Here is a 19,327-nt window from a genome sequence, read left to right as displayed (position 1 = left end):
AAGTGGCCAGACCATTTCCTACCAGACGCGTGAAATCACTATATTCTTGTCATAACCGACAATTCCACAATTCAAACAATTTCAATATGGGACTAAAATGAGAATAGTCCCTTGCAAGGCATATGCGCTTCCGAACCCAGAGGTGTATGCTCCTCCGAACCACGAGGCAACTACGGTGGCGGAAACCCTCGTGAACGAGTTCGTCAGCAGATACTGCATACCATTAGAGCTGCATTCCTATCAAGGATGGAATTTTGAGTTAGCGGTCTTCCAAGGTCTGTGCCGTTTGTTGGGTATCCAGAAGACCAGGACCATGCCATTACATCACCAGTCGAAGGATGGAACAATTCAATGGGACCATCGAGAATCACCTGCGAATAGTTGTCAGCGAGCATAGGAGCGACTGGGATTGTCATCTTACCTTGTTCCTTTTGGGGTACTGGTCTGCAGTGCAATGGATGCACACCAGCAAGGACTTTGTTTAGGAGAGAACTGCGCCTCCCGAAGGATTTAGCACTTGTCTGACCTGATGACCATCCCGCCCCTACCGACCAGTACTGCCTCGATTTAGCAAGGAAACCAGAGGATGTACACGCCTCTGTGTACAAGATATAGAGATTCGAGAGTGACCAAATGAAGGCACGATACGACCAACGAACGGACGTTACCGGATGTCGTAAAAGCGACGTGGTATGGCTGTATAACCCCATAAGGAAGAGAGGCTTTTCCCCCAAGCACCAGTAGCTCGGCAAGGTCCTTACCACGGTATGAAGAGAATAAATGACGTGATCTGTCACATACAACTGAGCCCGAGGTGCAAGGTGAAGGTGGTGCGTCTGGACCGAGTGATACTTTACCAAGGAGCAGCTGAAAAAGGTAACTGATCCATACAACCAACTCTCAAAGGTGGGGAGTGGTGGGGGGGGCAATGTTACGTGCTCAAGCAATTGTCGGTCTTGTCGCAATCCCTTCGGTATTTCCTGAAAGGGATGACTAATGCAGCTTGGGGGTCCTACCAACCCGTCCAAGGACATGTCCCGGCCCCTCGTCTATGTTTCCTTTCGTCTAGTTTCTCCATGTGCGTTCTGGAAAGTACAATGGGAATGTTCCATCTCTAGCTGAACCGTGATATTCTAGTAATCCATCATCGAGGTATAAATAGAAGACCACCGTGAGCGAGGGTTGGTTGTTGGGTCGGAGTGTCGAGTGAGTAGCTGGACTGAAGAGGGCTGTGGGCTGCTGTCATTGTCTCACTGAAGTTAGGGTATCGTCGGGTATGGGGTGGAGTACTGTGTATGTCAGTGACTGGAGCAGGTATTGTGATTTATTTCTTTTTCCGGGTTGAACCATATTATTTCTCAAGGCGACTGAAACACCCCTACTCGATCCGAAGTAATCAATCTCCCAGGCAGACTGTGATTTATGCAATGTATTCGAAACATCGGCAAACTTTGCATAATGTACAGAAAACAACAACATGGTTCAACGTGGAAAAAGAACTAAATCATTCTACACACCGTAGAAGCTTCACTTCCAGGTATTGTGAGTTTAATTGGAGCAGTGTTATTGGTCGTTTTGGGAGGAGTACTGTCCTACTGTTCAGCACTCTTTAACTGTTGCTCTTTAGTTGTTCACTCTACGGACTGTCTAAATTACTGGAGTCGGACCACGGAACAGTCATTGTGTGTTGCGTGGCCCGTAGCCCTGTATTCAAACCCAGCTGTCTGCACGCACCTGCAGTTGGGGATAACTGGACGGGTGGGATGAAGTGAAAGGCCTTTCAATATAACTTATTACATACTTCAGGCAAAGACTGTCCAGCTGGAGTCCTGCTGTGAGAGACTTATAACTAGGCAGCAATTAGTGAGTGTAGTCATTCATGGTCGAATAGAATTGTGTGTGTATATACACTGCCCGACAAAAAAAAATGAAGCACCTAGAAGGGGAGGAGAAAATGAAAAAAATACTTCACATATTGAGAGGGTATGTGTTATTTCATTGATTACAAAATCAAGTCAACTTTACAAAGAACTTGGCAGTATGAGCCCACTTAACAGTATAACATTGCAGCCTGTTTGACCCACATGCATGCACTAATTCGGTTGAAAAAGGTCTCATATCCTGGATGCTGGCACTGGGACGGATTTGATGTCCGAGCTGTTCCCACACGTTCTATCAGGGATAGATCTGGGGATCTTGCTGGCCACAGGAATACCTCAGTATCATGCAGAGAGTTCATAGAGACAGGTGCTGTTCCAATGTATTTAAAATCATTTAAGAAAATGCTAGGAAAACAATAGATAGGGAATCTGCCACCTGGGCAACTGCCCTAAATGCAGATTAGTATTGATTGATTGATTGATTGATTGATTGATTGATTGATTGATTGATTGATTAATTGATTGATTGATTGTTACTTGTGGTACTGTACTTTAATTCCAAGGTAATGAGAGAGAGAGAGATTTATTAAAGAAATAAATCGTCTGTCCTCCAATGAGGGTGACCATTTGGATCCGGAATACAGTTTCAATTCCAATGGAGTTTAAAAATATTAAGAAATGAAGATTTAATCGTTGAAGCTGTTATCTTCTTCTTTTAATGACCTCAGTGTTCTGACAGGACCATCATTCTCTTCTGGCTGGTGGATTTTGCAGTCTGTGATCCTTGTAGCAAAGATCTTTCCCTCTTGCTTAAGGTTCTATGCTGTCTTTGCTATAGATAAATAGAAAGGGTTTAATTGATCGTTGTTATAGACTAGCTTCGCTCATCCTGTGTAGCCTAGTCTTCTATTTACCAGATTCCTTCTTTCCTCCCCTTTTACTCATTTTTATTTTGTCCTTCTACCACATATTTCCTCCCCTTTACTCATTAATTTGGCCTTCTACCATGGCTAACAAATCTATGATTGTCAAATTTCTGGATTTGAGGAAAGGCTGCAATTTCTCACTTACACGCATATGAAAGCAATGAATTACTAGGATGAAGGTTTTATTTTTCTTTATTTTATGGAGAAGAATAAAACATTTGGTTTTACATATATGTAGTGCTTTTCCATCTTCTTTGGTATGATTGCTTTAATAATATCAGTTTGTTTTTATATTTGTACTTTTCTGTTTCAGTTAGAAAACAATGGTCACCTAGTACGTATGATCCCATCTCTGAGAGGTGGTTTATACAAGTTCAATGGTGATAACATTGAAGTAGTTCCTATCACCGCTGATCGTTTGCTTCAGTCATCATTTTTGTTCTCGGATGATTTAGTTATTTCAGGTAAGTAGATTTAAAGTTTATTTCTTTTCCAAGTGAAAAAAAAAAGGCTTAAGGTTTTAGTACCATAGAGGGTGACCCAAAAGTCTGTTGTAAATTGATGAGGCAATACTTCACTGAATATTATTAATAATTCACCCACATGATTTGCATGACATGGGGTTTTATTGACACCAAAATAAAGTACACAAAATGACCAACAAATGGTGCTGGACAGCAACACGTCAGATACAAATGTGCACACATGCTTGACATGACATGGGGTTTTATTGGCACAAACAAGTGCACAAATAGGCCAACAGATGGCACATGAGACCTGTGTATGGTATAAAAGGAACTATCATGAGAGAGGGCGTCAGATAAGCCTGCAGTCGCGGTATGTCATGCTTGGCCTTCCCGGTCCCCAATCCATGTGATTAATAGTTGTGGGATTACTGGAAGTCGCAGGTCTACCATGATCGTCCAACCTCATTACGGATGCTAAAAGACAACATCTGACGGTAATTTCTCACCATATTTACGCATATGCTGTACGGTGCTCTTCACAACATTGTTCCTCGACTACAGGTATTGTTGATGAATGACAGCTGACATGCTGGGCGTGTGTTATAAAGAATATCGTCTTTGCTAAACCTCGATTGTTATGCTAATTATTGCTTGTGTATCGTATGAAGCATTATCTGTTGGTCATTTTGTATACGTTATTTTGGTATCAATAAAACCACATGTCATGCCAATCATGTGTGAATTATTACCTCTCTACCTGCAATATTCCGTGAAGTATTGCGTCGTCAAATGTTATATTTGTATATGTTATGTGTGTTATCCTGCATCCTTCAATACATGTCCAGCCCAGCACAGTCTGTTGGATTCTATCACACCTATTATAGTGTGTTGTTGAGAGAGGGTGTAAATTTCATAATTAGTCTCCTACTTTGTATATTTTACTTAGGGCCTTTATAAAAACAATTAGCAGATAGTGAAGGTGTAATATTAAGTGCTGCCAACAAAAAATAATCATTTTCACTTAGAGATGAAACAAAACATTTCTACTGGTCTATGTAAATCATACTTCATAAAGGGTTTGCTTTATCATTTTAAAATGTTATTTCACATGCAGGCTCTTAATTATCTCCTCGCTCGCTCGCTCGCTCACTCACTCCCTCCCTCCCTCCCTCCGTAGGCTTCTGAGGGACATGAAGTTCCCGTGCCAATCTCACAATCCTCTTCCATCCTTTTCGATCTTGAGCCTGCTCTTCCCAGTTATCATTTTGGAGGGTCCGGCATACCTTGTTGATCTCCTCCTTCCAGGAGCTTCGGGGTCTGTGTTGGATTCTATCAACCCATTATAGTGTGTTGTTGAGAGAGGGTGTAAATCTCATAATTAGTCTCCTACTTTGTAAAATATTCTAAAAGTTTAGTTAGCTTTTACTTTATTTACTTGAGCATTTGAAACAGTATGATATTCTGTAAACGGCCAATTCCATGCATCACTTGTTTACATTTGTACATTTCTTTTTAATATACCAGTATATATATATATGAAACCTACCATCTAAACAAATCAAGATTTATGCACAACAATATTTAAGTGATACATAACAACCTCCAAGAATTTCTGTGTTGAGTTGATGTTCACTATTTTCTTAAATTTTAAAGGTAGCGACCATTGTTTACAATGGAACGAGCTTTTAACTTCACATACTTTTACATTTCTTCAAATTTATGCAGATATTTTAGAAAAACTCCCTAATAAAAGTATATTTGTGAATATTGAAGAAGCAGTCGAAATTTACATTCCAAAAAATATAATGAAACCAGCATGAATGACCATACACTAAAAAAAAAATCCCCTCCCCTATTTGCCGTACTTAATAAACATCTGGAGAACATTCACACTTTCTGCATTAGCATGTAATGAGTCCCAGAGGAGGTAATCTTTGAATTAAAGGTCTGGAATGTGGGTTAGGATATTCTTATCTGTAGTGTCCGACTCGTTGGCTGAATGGTCAGCTTTCTGGCCGGGTCGGGGATTTTAACCTTCACTGGTTAATTCCAGTGGCTCAGGGGCTGGGTGTTCATGCTGTCTCCAACATCCATTCAACTCACACACCACACATAACACTATCCTCCACCACAATAACACGCAGTTACCTACATGGTAGATGCCACCCACCCTCCTTGGACGGTCTGCCTTACAAGGGCTGCACTCGGCTAGAAATAGCCACACAAAATTATTATTATTATATTATCTGTAGTGAATTTTCTGAATGTACGCTCCATTGTCGCCACTTGAGACAGTCTTTTAGATTATCATTTATCACTAAAATAACATCTTACTAGAATTCTCTGATTCAAGAGGTTCGTCTAGTGTACTTATAATACTGTTTACTTGGTAATCTCTGAATTAAAGGTCTGGAATGTGGGTTAGGATAATGTTATGTGTAGTAAATTTTCTGAATTTACATATCGTCTTTGTCACTCGAGACTCTCTTAGATTATTATTTATCACTAAAAAATTACATCTTACAAGAACTCTCAGATTAAAAAAAGTAAAACAAAAATTACTGCTCTGAATTGAGCACGGGCTGGGCATAACTCTGCATAAACCACTGGGACGGGGCACCTCAACCCCGACACGGTGCGTCCAGGGGACATCCTGTAGATATGCTGGATAGGTATGAATAGGGCCTGACCAAATAAGCACCCGCAGATCAACTGAGGTAGAAAGGAAACCAGTCAGTGGCCTCTTAAGGTGGAAGAGGAGTATTCCCAACGACTTGGAGGGCGGAAGAGCATTGCTCTGTCCCCGAAGTGCTGCTGCACACAACTACCATGAGGGATGAAAAATGTTCGGGAAATAACTACTCCAGCTGGTAAAATCCGGGGCCAAGGCGTTGGTCTAACATCACCTTGGTCTAGGGCACCTGATTCTGGCGGCCATAACCCATCATGTTTGGATCAGTCGGAGGATACATCACCCCACAAACTGAGAACAAGAAAAAAATATTTCTTTGGTACCTTTCATGTGAACACACTCCTTAGAATTGGCAAATAAATGGAACTGGTTAAAGTACGGGAAAAATACCAAATTAAGATCATGGCAGTGCAAGAAACAAGATTTCCATCAGATGAAATATCTACTATCGGCAACTGTAGGATATTAAAAGGGCTACCAGTCGTTAGGGAATGCAAGTCAACAAACAAGAGGAAGTTCCCGACCATCCTGGGAACAGACATCTTTGTTCATATGTCACCATCACGGAGTCTTACAGTTCTAATGTTAAAAAGTGGAAACAAATCTTATGTGATTTTCTATGCCCATGTGCCGATCAATGAGGACATTGGGGAAAATTCTGATAAAGTAGAGGAACTTTGGTCCCTGCTGGAAAGAGAGATGATCCAAGTACCTGATTATCAAGTAACCTTCTATGAGACATCAACATACAGATTGGAAAGGAAAAGAAATTCCGGACTGAGTGGCTCAGACGTTTGAAGCGCTGGCCTTCTGACCCCAACTTGGCAGGTTCGATCCTGGCTCAGTCTGGTGGTATTTGAAGGTCCTCAAATACATCAGCCTCGTGTCAGTAGATTTACTGACATGTAAAAGAACTCCTGCGGGACTAAATTCTGGCACCTCGGCTTCTTTGAAAACCATAAAAGTAGTTAGTGGGACGTAAAGCAAATAACATTATTAGGGAAAGAAATATAAGCAAATATTTGGGAGATATCTGGGACACTGAAGGACAAACAAGAATGAAGAGAGATTGATAGAAGTCTGCGATTCCTTCAACCTAAAGTTAATGTCCACGTGGTTTAAGAAGGAAACCAAGATGATGAAGACACGGTGACCCCCAAACCCTAATTTAGGAGAATTTCAAATTGACCACGTGGCAACTTGCAGTCCCAAGGAAATAATGAATGTTAAGATTCAGAGAGGAGTCAACATGGATTCTGATCACTGCCCCACCAGAATAAAGGTCAAGTTCATTCCAAACCCCACTAAGAAAACACCTCTCAAATTGAAACTATTTAGAATTGAGGAACTTAAAGTAAATCAAGAGATCATAGAGAATTGCAATAAAGATCTTGAATCTCTGGACTCATATGAGTGGGACGAAATGGCTAAGAAAATACAACAGGCAGCCGAACAGACATATCCATGGCAAAGAAGAAAAAGCATCCCTGGTGGAACAACGAGTGGGAGGAGGACTGCAGAAAAGATCAAAAGCATGGAACAAATGGTGCTCTAGCCATAAAGACTTGAGGCATTTAGTGAGCAGAGAAAACACACATCCAAAATCCTAAAGAATGAGAAATGCAAATACGAGGAAGACAAATTGGATTAAATAGAGGAACATTTTAAGAACAACATGAGGGATTTTCATCAGCTTTTCAAGAATAAGACTAAGGGCTTCACACCAAAGAACATGTGCTTTAAGAATGAACAAGGCAAACTCATCATGGCAACAAGAAAAACTGTATGCACTTGGCTCAGTACTTCCAAAAAAGTTTTGAATTGTGATTAACCTGCAGAAGGGCTATCTTCCAAAGCACCTATAGACAAACTTCAAAATTCACATCCTCCTAACAGTGAAGATATCAGAACTATAATCAAAGAGTTGAAAAACAATCAAGGTTCCTGGGAAAGACCTCATCATGGCAGAGTATTTGGGTGATAACTTTGTTAAACAGCTGAAAAGACTCTTTGCTCAAATGTGAGCAACAGAATTGACCCCAAAGTATTGGAAATATGCACTCATTCATCCCATGCACAAGAAAGGTGATAAAAAGGATGTCAATTACAGAGGCATCTCTCTTCTCCCCGTTGCGTACAAGATATTGTCGAAAGCACTTCGAGGTAAAGTGGAGGACCACTTGGATAAGCAGCTGGAAGAATACCAAGCATTGTTTAGAAAAGGGCGGTCTTGCATAGAACAAGTTTACATCTTTAAATCATTGACCAGAACGAGGGCACTGAGACAGAAACGATTGATTATGACTCTGGTGGATTTCAAGAAAGCATATGATTCAGTGGATTGCGAGATACTTCTAAACATTTTTAGGGAATTTGGAGTCGAAAAGTCACTAGCACTAATAAAACAGACTCTTACTGACACACACTCCCAAGTCAAGTTCTTTGGTGAGCTGTCAGAACCATTTGAGATAAGAACAGGCCTGATGCTGGGGGATGGCCCTTCCACACTCCTGTTCAATTGTGTTTTGGAGAAGGTAATCAGAGAGTGGAGGAAAAGGTTGACCAGAAGTGATCTTCAAAATGGAGTGAGAGTGGAATGTAGAAACACACATCGCTTTTGACTTTTGACTGTTTGGCTTCTGCGGATGATGATGTGCTCCTAGCAGACAATCTTCAAACGGCAGCAAAACAATTGGAAATTCTTCAAGAAATAACTGCTACGACAGGCTTACAGATCTCTGTAAAAAGACCGAGCATATGGATTTGGAAGAGACAGACTCCACTCAGAGCATTGAGACGGCTGTCTGGATGACCACGAAATTTAAATACCTTGGCAAAAATATTACCCCAAATAACAATTAAAAGGAAGCACATCGGGAGAGAGCAATGAAGATGGAATGGCATTTAAACTGAGCCATGATACAGATACAAATCCATCTCCTACCAGGCTAAACTGAGACACTACTGCATAGTAGTCAGACCTGCTTGTCTTTATGCTGCAGAAACACTAGCAAAAATGGAAAATATGTCAATTGAGTAGAAGGAAAGAAAGTTCCTCAAAGATTTTGGGTCCTAAGAAAGTGTTCGATGGTTTTGTCTTCCGCCTGAGGTCAAACAAAGAATTATATGTGAGATCACCACTGTTAGGAAGACACAAAGGTTAACCTTTTGTGGTCACCTGAAGAGAATGAATTCAGCGAAGTCAGTCTTTTGGTGGTGCTACTATTGTCGATGCAATGTAATGTAGTGTTGCCACCACATATACTGTCACAAGCATCTATAACCATGCATGATACAAGTGCAGTAAGTTTATAATAACATGTCACTGAGAATATTGTAAGCTACTATCAAGCCCAGCCTGGTGGTCATGATCGTTAAGGCTCAAGTCTGAATGGAAGTGTTATAGTTGAGCAGGTAGGTAAGAGACAATGGAAAGGTAGGAAAGGGAAACATAGAGTAGAGGTTAAGAAGAGGGAGGTGAAGCATTGACATGAGAGGGAGGAAAGGGAGATGAAAGTAGGTACTAGGCTATCAGAGAAGACAGTTGAGACCAGGAGGGGTGGAAATTAATCATTTGGGTATGGTTGAGGCTTTGGTCATTGGGGGGGCTCCGTTGTTAGGCATGTGGGGTAAGTGTGTGGAGGAAAGGGAACCAGGGTGGAATGTTATCCAGGAATAGGTTAAGGCAAATGTTGAGGAAAGTAGAAGGAAAAGAGGAGGGTAAGGAGAAGGCAGTAGTTTTTCACATGCTGGGGCTGTATCTTAATTAAAGCCACGGCCGTTTCCTTCCCATTCCTAGGCCTCTCCTGTCCCATCGTCGCCATAAGACCTAAGATCTGTGTCGGTGCGATGTAAAGCAAATAGCAAAAAAAATGCGCTCTTCCTAAGGACCTGTTCCTTTCCAAATAATTCTTTATTACAGCATGCCCAGACATGCATAATAAGAGATGTAGCTTTCAATAAAAGCATAGTAATTACCCTCAACAACCCACGAGAGAATTTGGATACCAATCACAGGGATAATTTTATTACAGATAGTCTCCACCTGATTATTCCATGATAGATTTTCAAATATAATCAGTCCTAAGAATTTAGTATTCTCCATTCTCATTACTAGATGTTTAAAGAAAAACAAATTTATATACAAATTTAATGCATATAGATGTTTATGAAAAATTATGTTGTTTGTAATAGGTTAATCTATTGCTTAAGCCATGTTTCAAGTAATAAAATATCTTGCTGCATATTATGTTGAAGTTCATGTGTGCTAGAGCCTATATAGAAGATATTATGGCAAAGTGCGTCAACTTTGTGTAAGATTGGGATAACCAGTGTGTATGTAAACATGTTTTAAATTTAAAGATTGGTTACACCATGGAGCACCATTCTTAACCCCTTAACTGGGTACTAAATTCTCCACATGCGTAACCTGCCGTGGGTACTTTTTCCCCACTTTGTGATATTTAAATATTTCCTTCATAAATGTGTACACAATTAGTTTGATCTAATACGATAGTAATTATTATTCTTCAATGATGTGATACTAACATTTTGTACATTATTTACATTGTTATGAATCCAAATGTGTTATTAACATTATTTACATTGTTCTGAATCAGGATGATTATAGGTTTTGTAGATTGTTATCTGTGTGATATAGGCAGAAACAAGGTGTTACACACAAAGCCTTTTCACAGTCAGGACACCAGTATGATGTTTCCTTCCTCTTCCCTTGGGACCAACACACAATACACCTTTGGAGAGGTAGCCGATCTACTTTACGTTTGGAAGCCATGCTTCGCGACATAAATGGCTGCGTGGGAACTTCGTGCAAGGCGCCAAAACAAATGCATTTCACGAAGCTGTGACACACTAAAGAACAATACACAGCATGATCTCGTGGAAAACATATCAACTAATGCGATAGATTCCATGCCTTCACCGTCAAGATACGTACGCGATAAATTTTACGATCGACTAATGCCGTCATATCCACTGTAGAAGCCCAGCGCGAAAACGTCTAAAGACGTCATACCCGCTTAAGGGGTTAATCAATGATTACTTAAGCACGTTTAGTTGACAGTGGCATTAAACACTACCATGAAGTTTCCCTTGCTTGCGAATGGAGAATTACGAACATGCTAGGGTGATTTAGCGTTTTCTTTGTTAGAAGAATATCCAATTATTCATTGCTGAAAGTACTTGAAATTCAAAGCTTTCCAGAAAGAGCAACGTGCATTATTCATGTACCTACTACTAAATAGTTTATAGAGACCGGGCGAGTTTGCTGTGCTGTCAGGGGCGCGCAGCTGTGAGCTTGCATCCGGGAGATAGTGGGTTCGAATCCCACTGTCGGCAGCCGTGAAGATGGTTTTCCGCGGTTTCCCATTTTCACACCAGGCGAATGCTGGGGCTGTACCTTAATCAAGGCCACGGCCGCTTCCTTCCCACTCCTAGGCATTTCCTATCCCATCGTCACCATAAGACTTATCTGCGTCGGTGTGACATAAAACAAACTGTAAAAAAAAAAAAAAAAAAAATGTAAAAGAGAAAGAGAGGGCTAACACGTCATCTATATTTCTCATATGTATAATGCTAGAAGTACGATTTCTTCTTGCAAACAAAGAAAAATTCTTCCTTCCCTTCACCACACGTATTTGAAGCCTTTTGCTCTAAGGTCTTTAGCTTTCTTAAGACTTTCAGTTTTAGCTGTTTGCTTACTGTTCGCTTCTGGTTTTCTGCAGTTTGAGTACTTTAGCAGTGAAGATAGTCTCTCTATCAATATCAAATGATGGATCTGTTAGCATCAGGTAACACACTTAAATGCGCTGTCACAACTGGCTATGTACCAAACTAAACTCCAAATGCCATCTATCTGCTACTTTTAAAGTTACTAAGAATTCACTGATCATCTAAATTAAGAGTTATTTATACTGTATGTAAGTTATACAATAGTGAAGACCATCCGGTTGAACTCCAGGGTAGATCTCCATATTTGAGGTGCAAAACATCCGTGAATCCACCATGGTGAAAATCTTGAGACCATACTTTGCTGGCTTCTTTGCCATATACTGCCTGAAACTGCACCAGCCTCGAAAAGACTCAAGCATCTCATCAACTGTGATGTACTCTCCTACGGAATAGCAAACTTTACAGTGCTGTACAAAGCCCTCAAATATATCTCGTATCGCTGTCAATTTATCGATGGATTTCCTTTCTTTTCTCGTCTGAGCATCATCAAATTGGAGACATCTCAAAAGTAAGTAAAATCTCCGGTATGACATCACCAGACGAAATATTTCTGGAGCTGTCCCATCCGTCGTCCACAAATCTTCAACATTTTGATGAGAGGACTTCATCACACCGGATAAGTAAAGTAATCCTGTAAGAGACCTGATTTCATCAATGTTGGTATCCACAGCATCCCTCTACCGAGAATAATTAGCTCTCGTAATGCGTAAGCGAACATTCGTATGAAACACAATTTTCTCCATCACACTGTCTGGGAAGTGGAGAGCCCATGATTCATGTACTGTCTTCGCATTCTGTGCAACACCTGTGACACCTAGTGGATGATTCACGATGTTTCTTTTCTTCCTACGTTTGTTAGGGGGAGGGGGATGAATATTCCACAGAGTAATGTTGTCACAACCAACATATTGAGGAGCAGGTTCGACTGGCTGACCAGGAACGGCTTCGTCCCGAGAAACATCAGATGCGCTATCGTGATCGCTGTTGGCGGGTTGCTCTGTATCTGAGTACTCAGAATCTTCATTATTGCCTTCAGCTAAGAGAACTGCTTCATCATCCAACTCCTCTAATAACCAATTACAAATCATGGAATCTTGATTCATGACTTGTAGCTAATATGATAAGAATAATGTGGAAGTTGGAAAAAATGTAACGCCAATGGTCGCGGGTGAGCGACTCGTTTACTTATAATGCACTGTGGTCATTAACAATGCCTGGCTATTAATGAAAGTCACGCCGCACCCTGCAACATTGTTGGACTTGCTCAGAACATTCTAAAAGTCAGCTACTCGGTGATTAAGAAGTTTAGTGCTACTTAGCTTCGCATGGCACATCTTTAAAAAGGAAAGTGAGCGTCGTGTTCACCCCGCGACCAATGGAGGGTTAAATAAGGTAAAGGCCGCTTTCTTAACACTCATAGCCCTCTTTTCCTATCCCATCATCACCATAAGACCTAACTGTGTCGGTGTGACGTAAGGCAAATTAAAAAAAAAATACTTGGTACGCAGCAGTAATCCTACCTATTGGAGATGAGTGGCAATAGAAGACAAAGCACATCACAACAAACAATGGTCAATATAATGTTATTGTTAACTAATTTTTTGAGCCGTCTATATATAGGCCTTCACATTTAGTTTTCTTTTGAGTCTGTGATCTTAGGGCATCTTATAAAATTATTTATAGCGTAGAATGTAGTTCCTTATTCTCTGATTTTATATACCAATTTTCATTAAATCCTGTCTATCCATTTTCTCTTGGTGCTGATAAGGACTTGGTAACAAAAATCCAAATTCATGAATATCTCTGATCATAGCCGGTATGGTAACAATGTATAAGACATAAATGATCTGAAATATAATACTATTTAACTTTAGTCATGTAGTATTTATCGATACGGTCACTAATAACATAATTATTTGGAAATTAAATTTTAGGCCTACCCCTAAACTACCATTTCATTCAGCTTGAATAAAATTATTTATGGTCTAGATTATAGCGACTTCTTCCTCGACTTCCCCTACCGATTTTCGTTAAGATACGACCATTAATAACAAATATTTGAGAATTAAATTTTAGGCCTTCCCCTAAACTACCATTTCACTCAGCGTGAGTAAAATTATTTATGGCCTAGATTGTAGCGACTTCTTCCTCGACTTCCCCTACCGATTTTTGTTAAGATACGACCATTACTAACAAATATTTGAGAATTAAATTTTAGGCCTTCCCCTAAACTACCATTTCACTCAGCGTGAGTAAAATTATTTATAGCCTAGATTATAGCGACTTATTACCAGACTTTGTATACCGATTTTCATTAAATTCTCTTCAGCCGTTTTCTCGTGATGTGTGTACATACATACAGACAGACAAAAATTATGGAAAAGCAAAAACTGCATATCCTTGTTACTGTGGGCACGACTGATATAGAAATATCATCCTTTTTAAATTCTGAGCAATGTACAGACAAAACTCTTATTTTATGTATATAGATAGGTAGAGCCTTGCACGGATGCAGATATCCGCAAAGTTAGTGTCTTGGCGGTGTAATATACTGTATGGCAGTGCGGATAATTTTGCTGATAATTTCTAAGTAATGATGTTTATTGATTTTCACGCAGGTATGCTCTTGTTTCACTCAGCGTGAGTAAAATTATTTATGGCCTAGATTGTAGCGACTTCTTCCTCGACTTCCCCTACCGATTTTTGGAAAAGCAAAAACTGCATATCCTTGTTACTGTGGGCACGACTGATATAGAAATATCATCCTTTTTAAATTCTGAGCAATGTACAGACAAAACTCTTATTTTATGTATATGGATAGGTAGAGCCTTGCACGGATGCAGATATCCGCAAAGTTAGTGTCTTGGCGGTGTAATATACTGTATGGCAGTGCGGATAATTTTGCTGATAATTTCTAAGTAATGATGTTTATTGATTTTCACTCAGGTATGCTCTTGTTTTTGCTTGTGGTTAAGCGACCCTTCACATTGGTATGGGAGAATAGTGATATATAAAGAGCCTTGAGACCACAAAGCTGTAAATGTGACCTAAGCCTAACTGGCTCTTGTCCGCAAATAGTGGAAGGAAGAAACAAAGGCCAGTATGTCGGTAGTTGTCGCAAGAGAAAATCCCTCATAAACCTGCGACTGTAGGAGTTCTGGTGCTAGGTGTCAGGCCTATTGTATTATGTTAACAGATCTATCCGTTTCAATACCTTGGGTGTAATATACTGCAGTTAAATATTAAAATTATACACGGATAACCATTTTGCGGATGCAGATAACCATTTGCGGATGCGGTTGCAGATGAAGGAAGTGCAGATGTGGATGTTATTTTGTATATCCGCGCAGGGCTCTAACTATAGGGCATATATCTGTCTGGTAGTGCTTCATTTTAGTGTTACAGGAGAGATACTTTTTATTGTAGGTGTTCTTGGTCAGTTGTTAGGCCAGTTCTAGCTTCTTGACAGTGCTACTCCTTTGGAGAGATTGCGATCCACCCATTCTCCCAGGTACTTAAACCTGTTGGTTTTCATGATCCTTCCCTGCTCCAGATGTAGTGCACAAAGAGATTCGCTGATGTTCGTGATGTAGTGTGTTTTCTCAAGTGACGTGTAGCTTTGCTGCTTGTTGTCTAAGAACAACTACTATTTCCTTACCACATTTCATTCATTCATTAATTCATTTCATATTCATTAGCTCCTCAACTGAGGTTGGTGTCAGGAATTGCATCTGACCGGAAAAACATGCCGTGTAATTTCATCTCACCTCATCTTGAACCCGCTATCAGGAAACAGGACTAAGTGGGGTAGACATGCACATACAACTTTATTATTATTAACAAATACATTGCAAATGTGAAATATCCCAGTGACAGTTACAGTATCATGATGATAAAGTAAAGTTAAAACATAATTATTGAAGTTTCTATTGAATGAGATAGAAGTACAAGTTCATTGGCAAATGCCAGGCAGTCAATATTGAGTCCATTGCACTTGTGTCCCAGAGAGATACCACATAGAATCTCCTGTTTAGCTAACTCCTTTTTCCACTCTCTTATTACCTTTTCCAGTGCACAGTTAAAGAGAAGAGTGGGGGGGAGACTGTCTCCCTGTCTTACTCCTCTCTTCATTTCAAAACTCTTTGAATATTTTCCTCTGAACTTCCCTCATGACCTGATGTTATTTAAAGTCTGCTGGATAAGGTTATGGGTCTTCTGGTCCTCTCCTAGTTCTTGCAGGATTTTCATTAGGGTAGTAGGTCTGTAACTGAGTCATACACCTTCTTAAAGTCAACAAAGACGACATATTTTTTACCAGCCATTTTTAACTGTTGTAGCACTGACTTCAGGTTGAGTATCTGTTCAGTGCAGGAGTGTCCGTTAAAGAATCTCCCTTGGTATTCCCCTAGTTGTGGGTCTAGTTGGGGTTCAGTTCTGTTTAATAAGACCTTGGAGAAAATCTTGTATGTGATAGTACCAACAAGATTCCTCTATAAATGTTTGTGTTAGTCAAGTCTCCTTTCTCGAGCAAGGCATGAATCAAAGCAGAAGTCCAGTCACTAGGTAATGTTCCAGTCTCCCAAATGTTTTGTAGGATCTCTCTCAAACTGTTGACAGTCCTCCCTGCCTCCAGCCTGCGTCTATAGTTCGGCTACTATTGAGTCTTCTCCCGATGATTTGTTGGTTTTCAAGGACTGAATGATTTGTATCATTTTTCTTTGGTCAGTGGTTGGGAGTTCAATTACATATGCTGTCTTGATAAGCAAAGACTGTATCAGGTGATTCACAGTTAAGGAGATTCTCAGAGTACTTGGCCAGAAGGTAGGAGTTGCCTGTATCATTATAGGCTATCTTCCTATCCGGTCCTCTGAAGTGGAAGTTGGATGGGTAATAGTGGTTGAGATTCCGTTTAAAACTTCTGTAGCAATTTCTGCAGTTGTTCTTCTTGAAATCTTCACTCAACTGTGTTGGTTGATCCTTTGTGAACTGACTTTTTATTTGTCTAATGGTTTTGGCAGTTAACTTCTGTTGCTCTATGAACTTATCCTTGTTGTACTGTGTTTTCTGCAAGTTCCACTTTAGCCAGGCTGTCTGTTTCTGTGTCACTGCTTCATTGCAGGTATTTGTCCACTAGGCATCCAATGGAGCAGTCTTGGTGGCAACTTTCACCGAGTTGTCCTTAGTTCATCCCAATTACTGCATTTCATTGCTTTCAGTTTCTCTGTGAGCTGGTTGCAAGTTAAAAGTTTCTCTAAATCAAACTTAGTAAGATTGATGTAGTGATCTGAGTTGAGATTTGCTCCTCTTAATACTCTTACTTTCTCTATGTGACTTTGTTCAGATGGCTACAGGGTCTATTTGAATCTCTCCCAAGATGTTTTTATTCTTTCATTATACAATATTCCCTAACTGTTTGTTCTTTAATGTTGCCGTTTGATATCATTTTTACTGAGATCTAGTGGAGTGGATCCATGTGTTAAAATGGTACAGCTTAGAAGCCAAGCTCTGTATTTGAGAGGTGAATGGGTTTGAATTCCAACGTTCGCTGTTCTGAGAATGGGTTTCTTTGATCTTCAACTTCCAGGCAAATGCCGGGACAGTTCCTATTCATAGAGCACAGCTGATTCCTTCTACTTCCTTACCACATTTCATTCATTCATTCATTCATTCATTCATTCATTTCATATTCATTAGCTCCTCAACTGGGGTTGGTGTCAGGAATTGCAATTGACCAGAAAAACGTGCCATGTAATTTCATCTCATCTCATCCTGAACCTGCTATCAGGAAACAGGACTAAGTGGGGTAGACATGCACATACATTGTTGTTGTTGTTGTTGTTATTATTATTATTATTATTATTATTATTATTATTATTATTATTATTGTTACCGTGTTTTAGCGGTAGGTAGAGGCGTAAGAAGGTGCGGGCGTGAATGGGTTTCAAACTACGGAATCAAAGTTACTGTAAAATTAATTTAAAATTTAACTAGGTTATATTTTCTTTTCAAAAACAAAGCAATAACAGACATGGCAGGTACAATGTAGCAAAACAAGGGGAGATACAATATTTACAGGTTTTGGGCTTCACGCCCTGACTTCTGCGATCAGCTCAGTTTTACCACAGACACAAGTTTTAACAGAGGGGCAGAAAACCCCATTCATCCCTAGGAGCCCCTGGCTCCGAATTACACAGAAAAGCCTCCACGAGGCATATGACACTCCATTTTCCAAAAGAGCGATCCGCTCTTAAAATTTAAGCCTCTCAAAGGCCACACCAAACTCTACCTTCAAGCTGTCCTCTAAGGACGTATTCACAGGGGTAAAATACCCAACCTACAGAGGTCTATTACATGAAAAGAAGGTTGATTACATGACCTCTAAAATAACAATTTGAGAGGAGGCGATCTTGCACTCCTAATACACTTTGTTTTTTAAAACCTAATCTGGCTCTGGGCCGCTAACGCAAGGGCTAATCCCATACTACAGAGGTGACTTAGAGAAGAACACTTTACGTTACATAAACGAAGAATAGTTTGAGAAAATAAGTTCACCTCAAAACAAATGTGAGTGGGAGCTCGAGAGGGTTAGCACTCTCTATCCCAATATGTAGCTTTACAAGAAAAAGATGAAAAGAGTAATTACATTTTAGGAAAAGGTTACATGATGGAAATGCTTCGAACCCGCCGCGAGTGTTAAACTGCCGACCTAGCAAGAAAAGAAGTTATTAATAGGCCATTACCTGGCGTTGAACGGCTGAAGAAGAAAGAGGCGCTTCCCGCCTCCTGCTATGTACTTAATACACTGAAAGATGGAACAGAAGTGGCCCGGAGACCCCAAAATCAGCAGTTTATATCCTCTCGCGGAAGATTCTAGGCGTTAGGGGAAATAAAACACCCTCCCTCAAAGTTTTTATTGGCTAGGGAAAAGAAACCCCTACATAGAGGAAGAAGAAACACATTATTGGTGGAAAATTAATTAAAGAAATTCGGGATTGGCTAGATCCAAAATAAGGGGAGAAAGAGGGGTATACAGCCAACTTAAACCATGACAGAAAGAAATTTAACAAAGAACAAACTCTTGAAATAAAAATTTCTCCAACAAAATAGTTCTTTGATTTCGCACTAGGTTGCACTATTGTAATTCTTCAGTAGTGTCCTCTAGAAGAGAAAGTTCACACTTCTTACTTCAAGCGAAACAAAAACACATCAAAAGTGACACAGTTCAAAAACTCAAAATTTTCCACGTGGTGACATCTTCTGAGAAAGTAGAGAATTAATAGAATAGATAAAGTTCAACCTTCCTCCAGAAGAGGAGTTTCGACTGGCGCAACTTTTAAATAAACGGTGTAGAGGTGTACCGCCCGGTACAATTATTATTATTATTATTATTATTATTATTATTATTATTATTAAGAAATACATTGCAATTGGGAAATATCCCAGTGGCAGCGATCACTTACAGTAGTGTGATGATAAAGTAAAGTTAAAACATAATTACCCAGCAACAACATCAGCAACAACAACAACAACAACTACTACTACTACTACTACTACTATTACTACTAAAGTATTTCCAGTGCTTAATGCTATGGCTTCCAATACTATAGGTTG

General features: G+C 39.9%; 1 protein-coding gene across 3 annotated transcripts in view; it reads left to right on the top strand.

Annotated features, from left to right (window-relative positions):
• PEK (pancreatic eIF-2alpha kinase) overlaps positions 1-19,327 on the top strand; it is a 360,137-nt gene that overhangs the window by 44,979 nt on the left and 295,831 nt on the right. For all 3 annotated transcript variants that reach the window (XM_068227627.1, XM_068227629.1, XM_068227628.1), the window contains exon 3: positions 3,120-3,270. In XM_068227627.1, the coding sequence (XP_068083728.1) occupies positions 3,120-3,270 (151 nt within the window). The remainder of the gene's footprint in view (positions 1-3,119; positions 3,271-19,327) is intronic.

The sequence above is a fragment of the Anabrus simplex genome, chromosome 5, assembly GCF_040414725.1.
Source record: "Anabrus simplex isolate iqAnaSimp1 chromosome 5, ASM4041472v1, whole genome shotgun sequence".
Lineage (NCBI taxonomy): Eukaryota > Metazoa > Arthropoda > Insecta > Orthoptera > Tettigoniidae > Anabrus > Anabrus simplex.
This window is presented reverse-complemented; position numbering and strand designations above follow the sequence as displayed.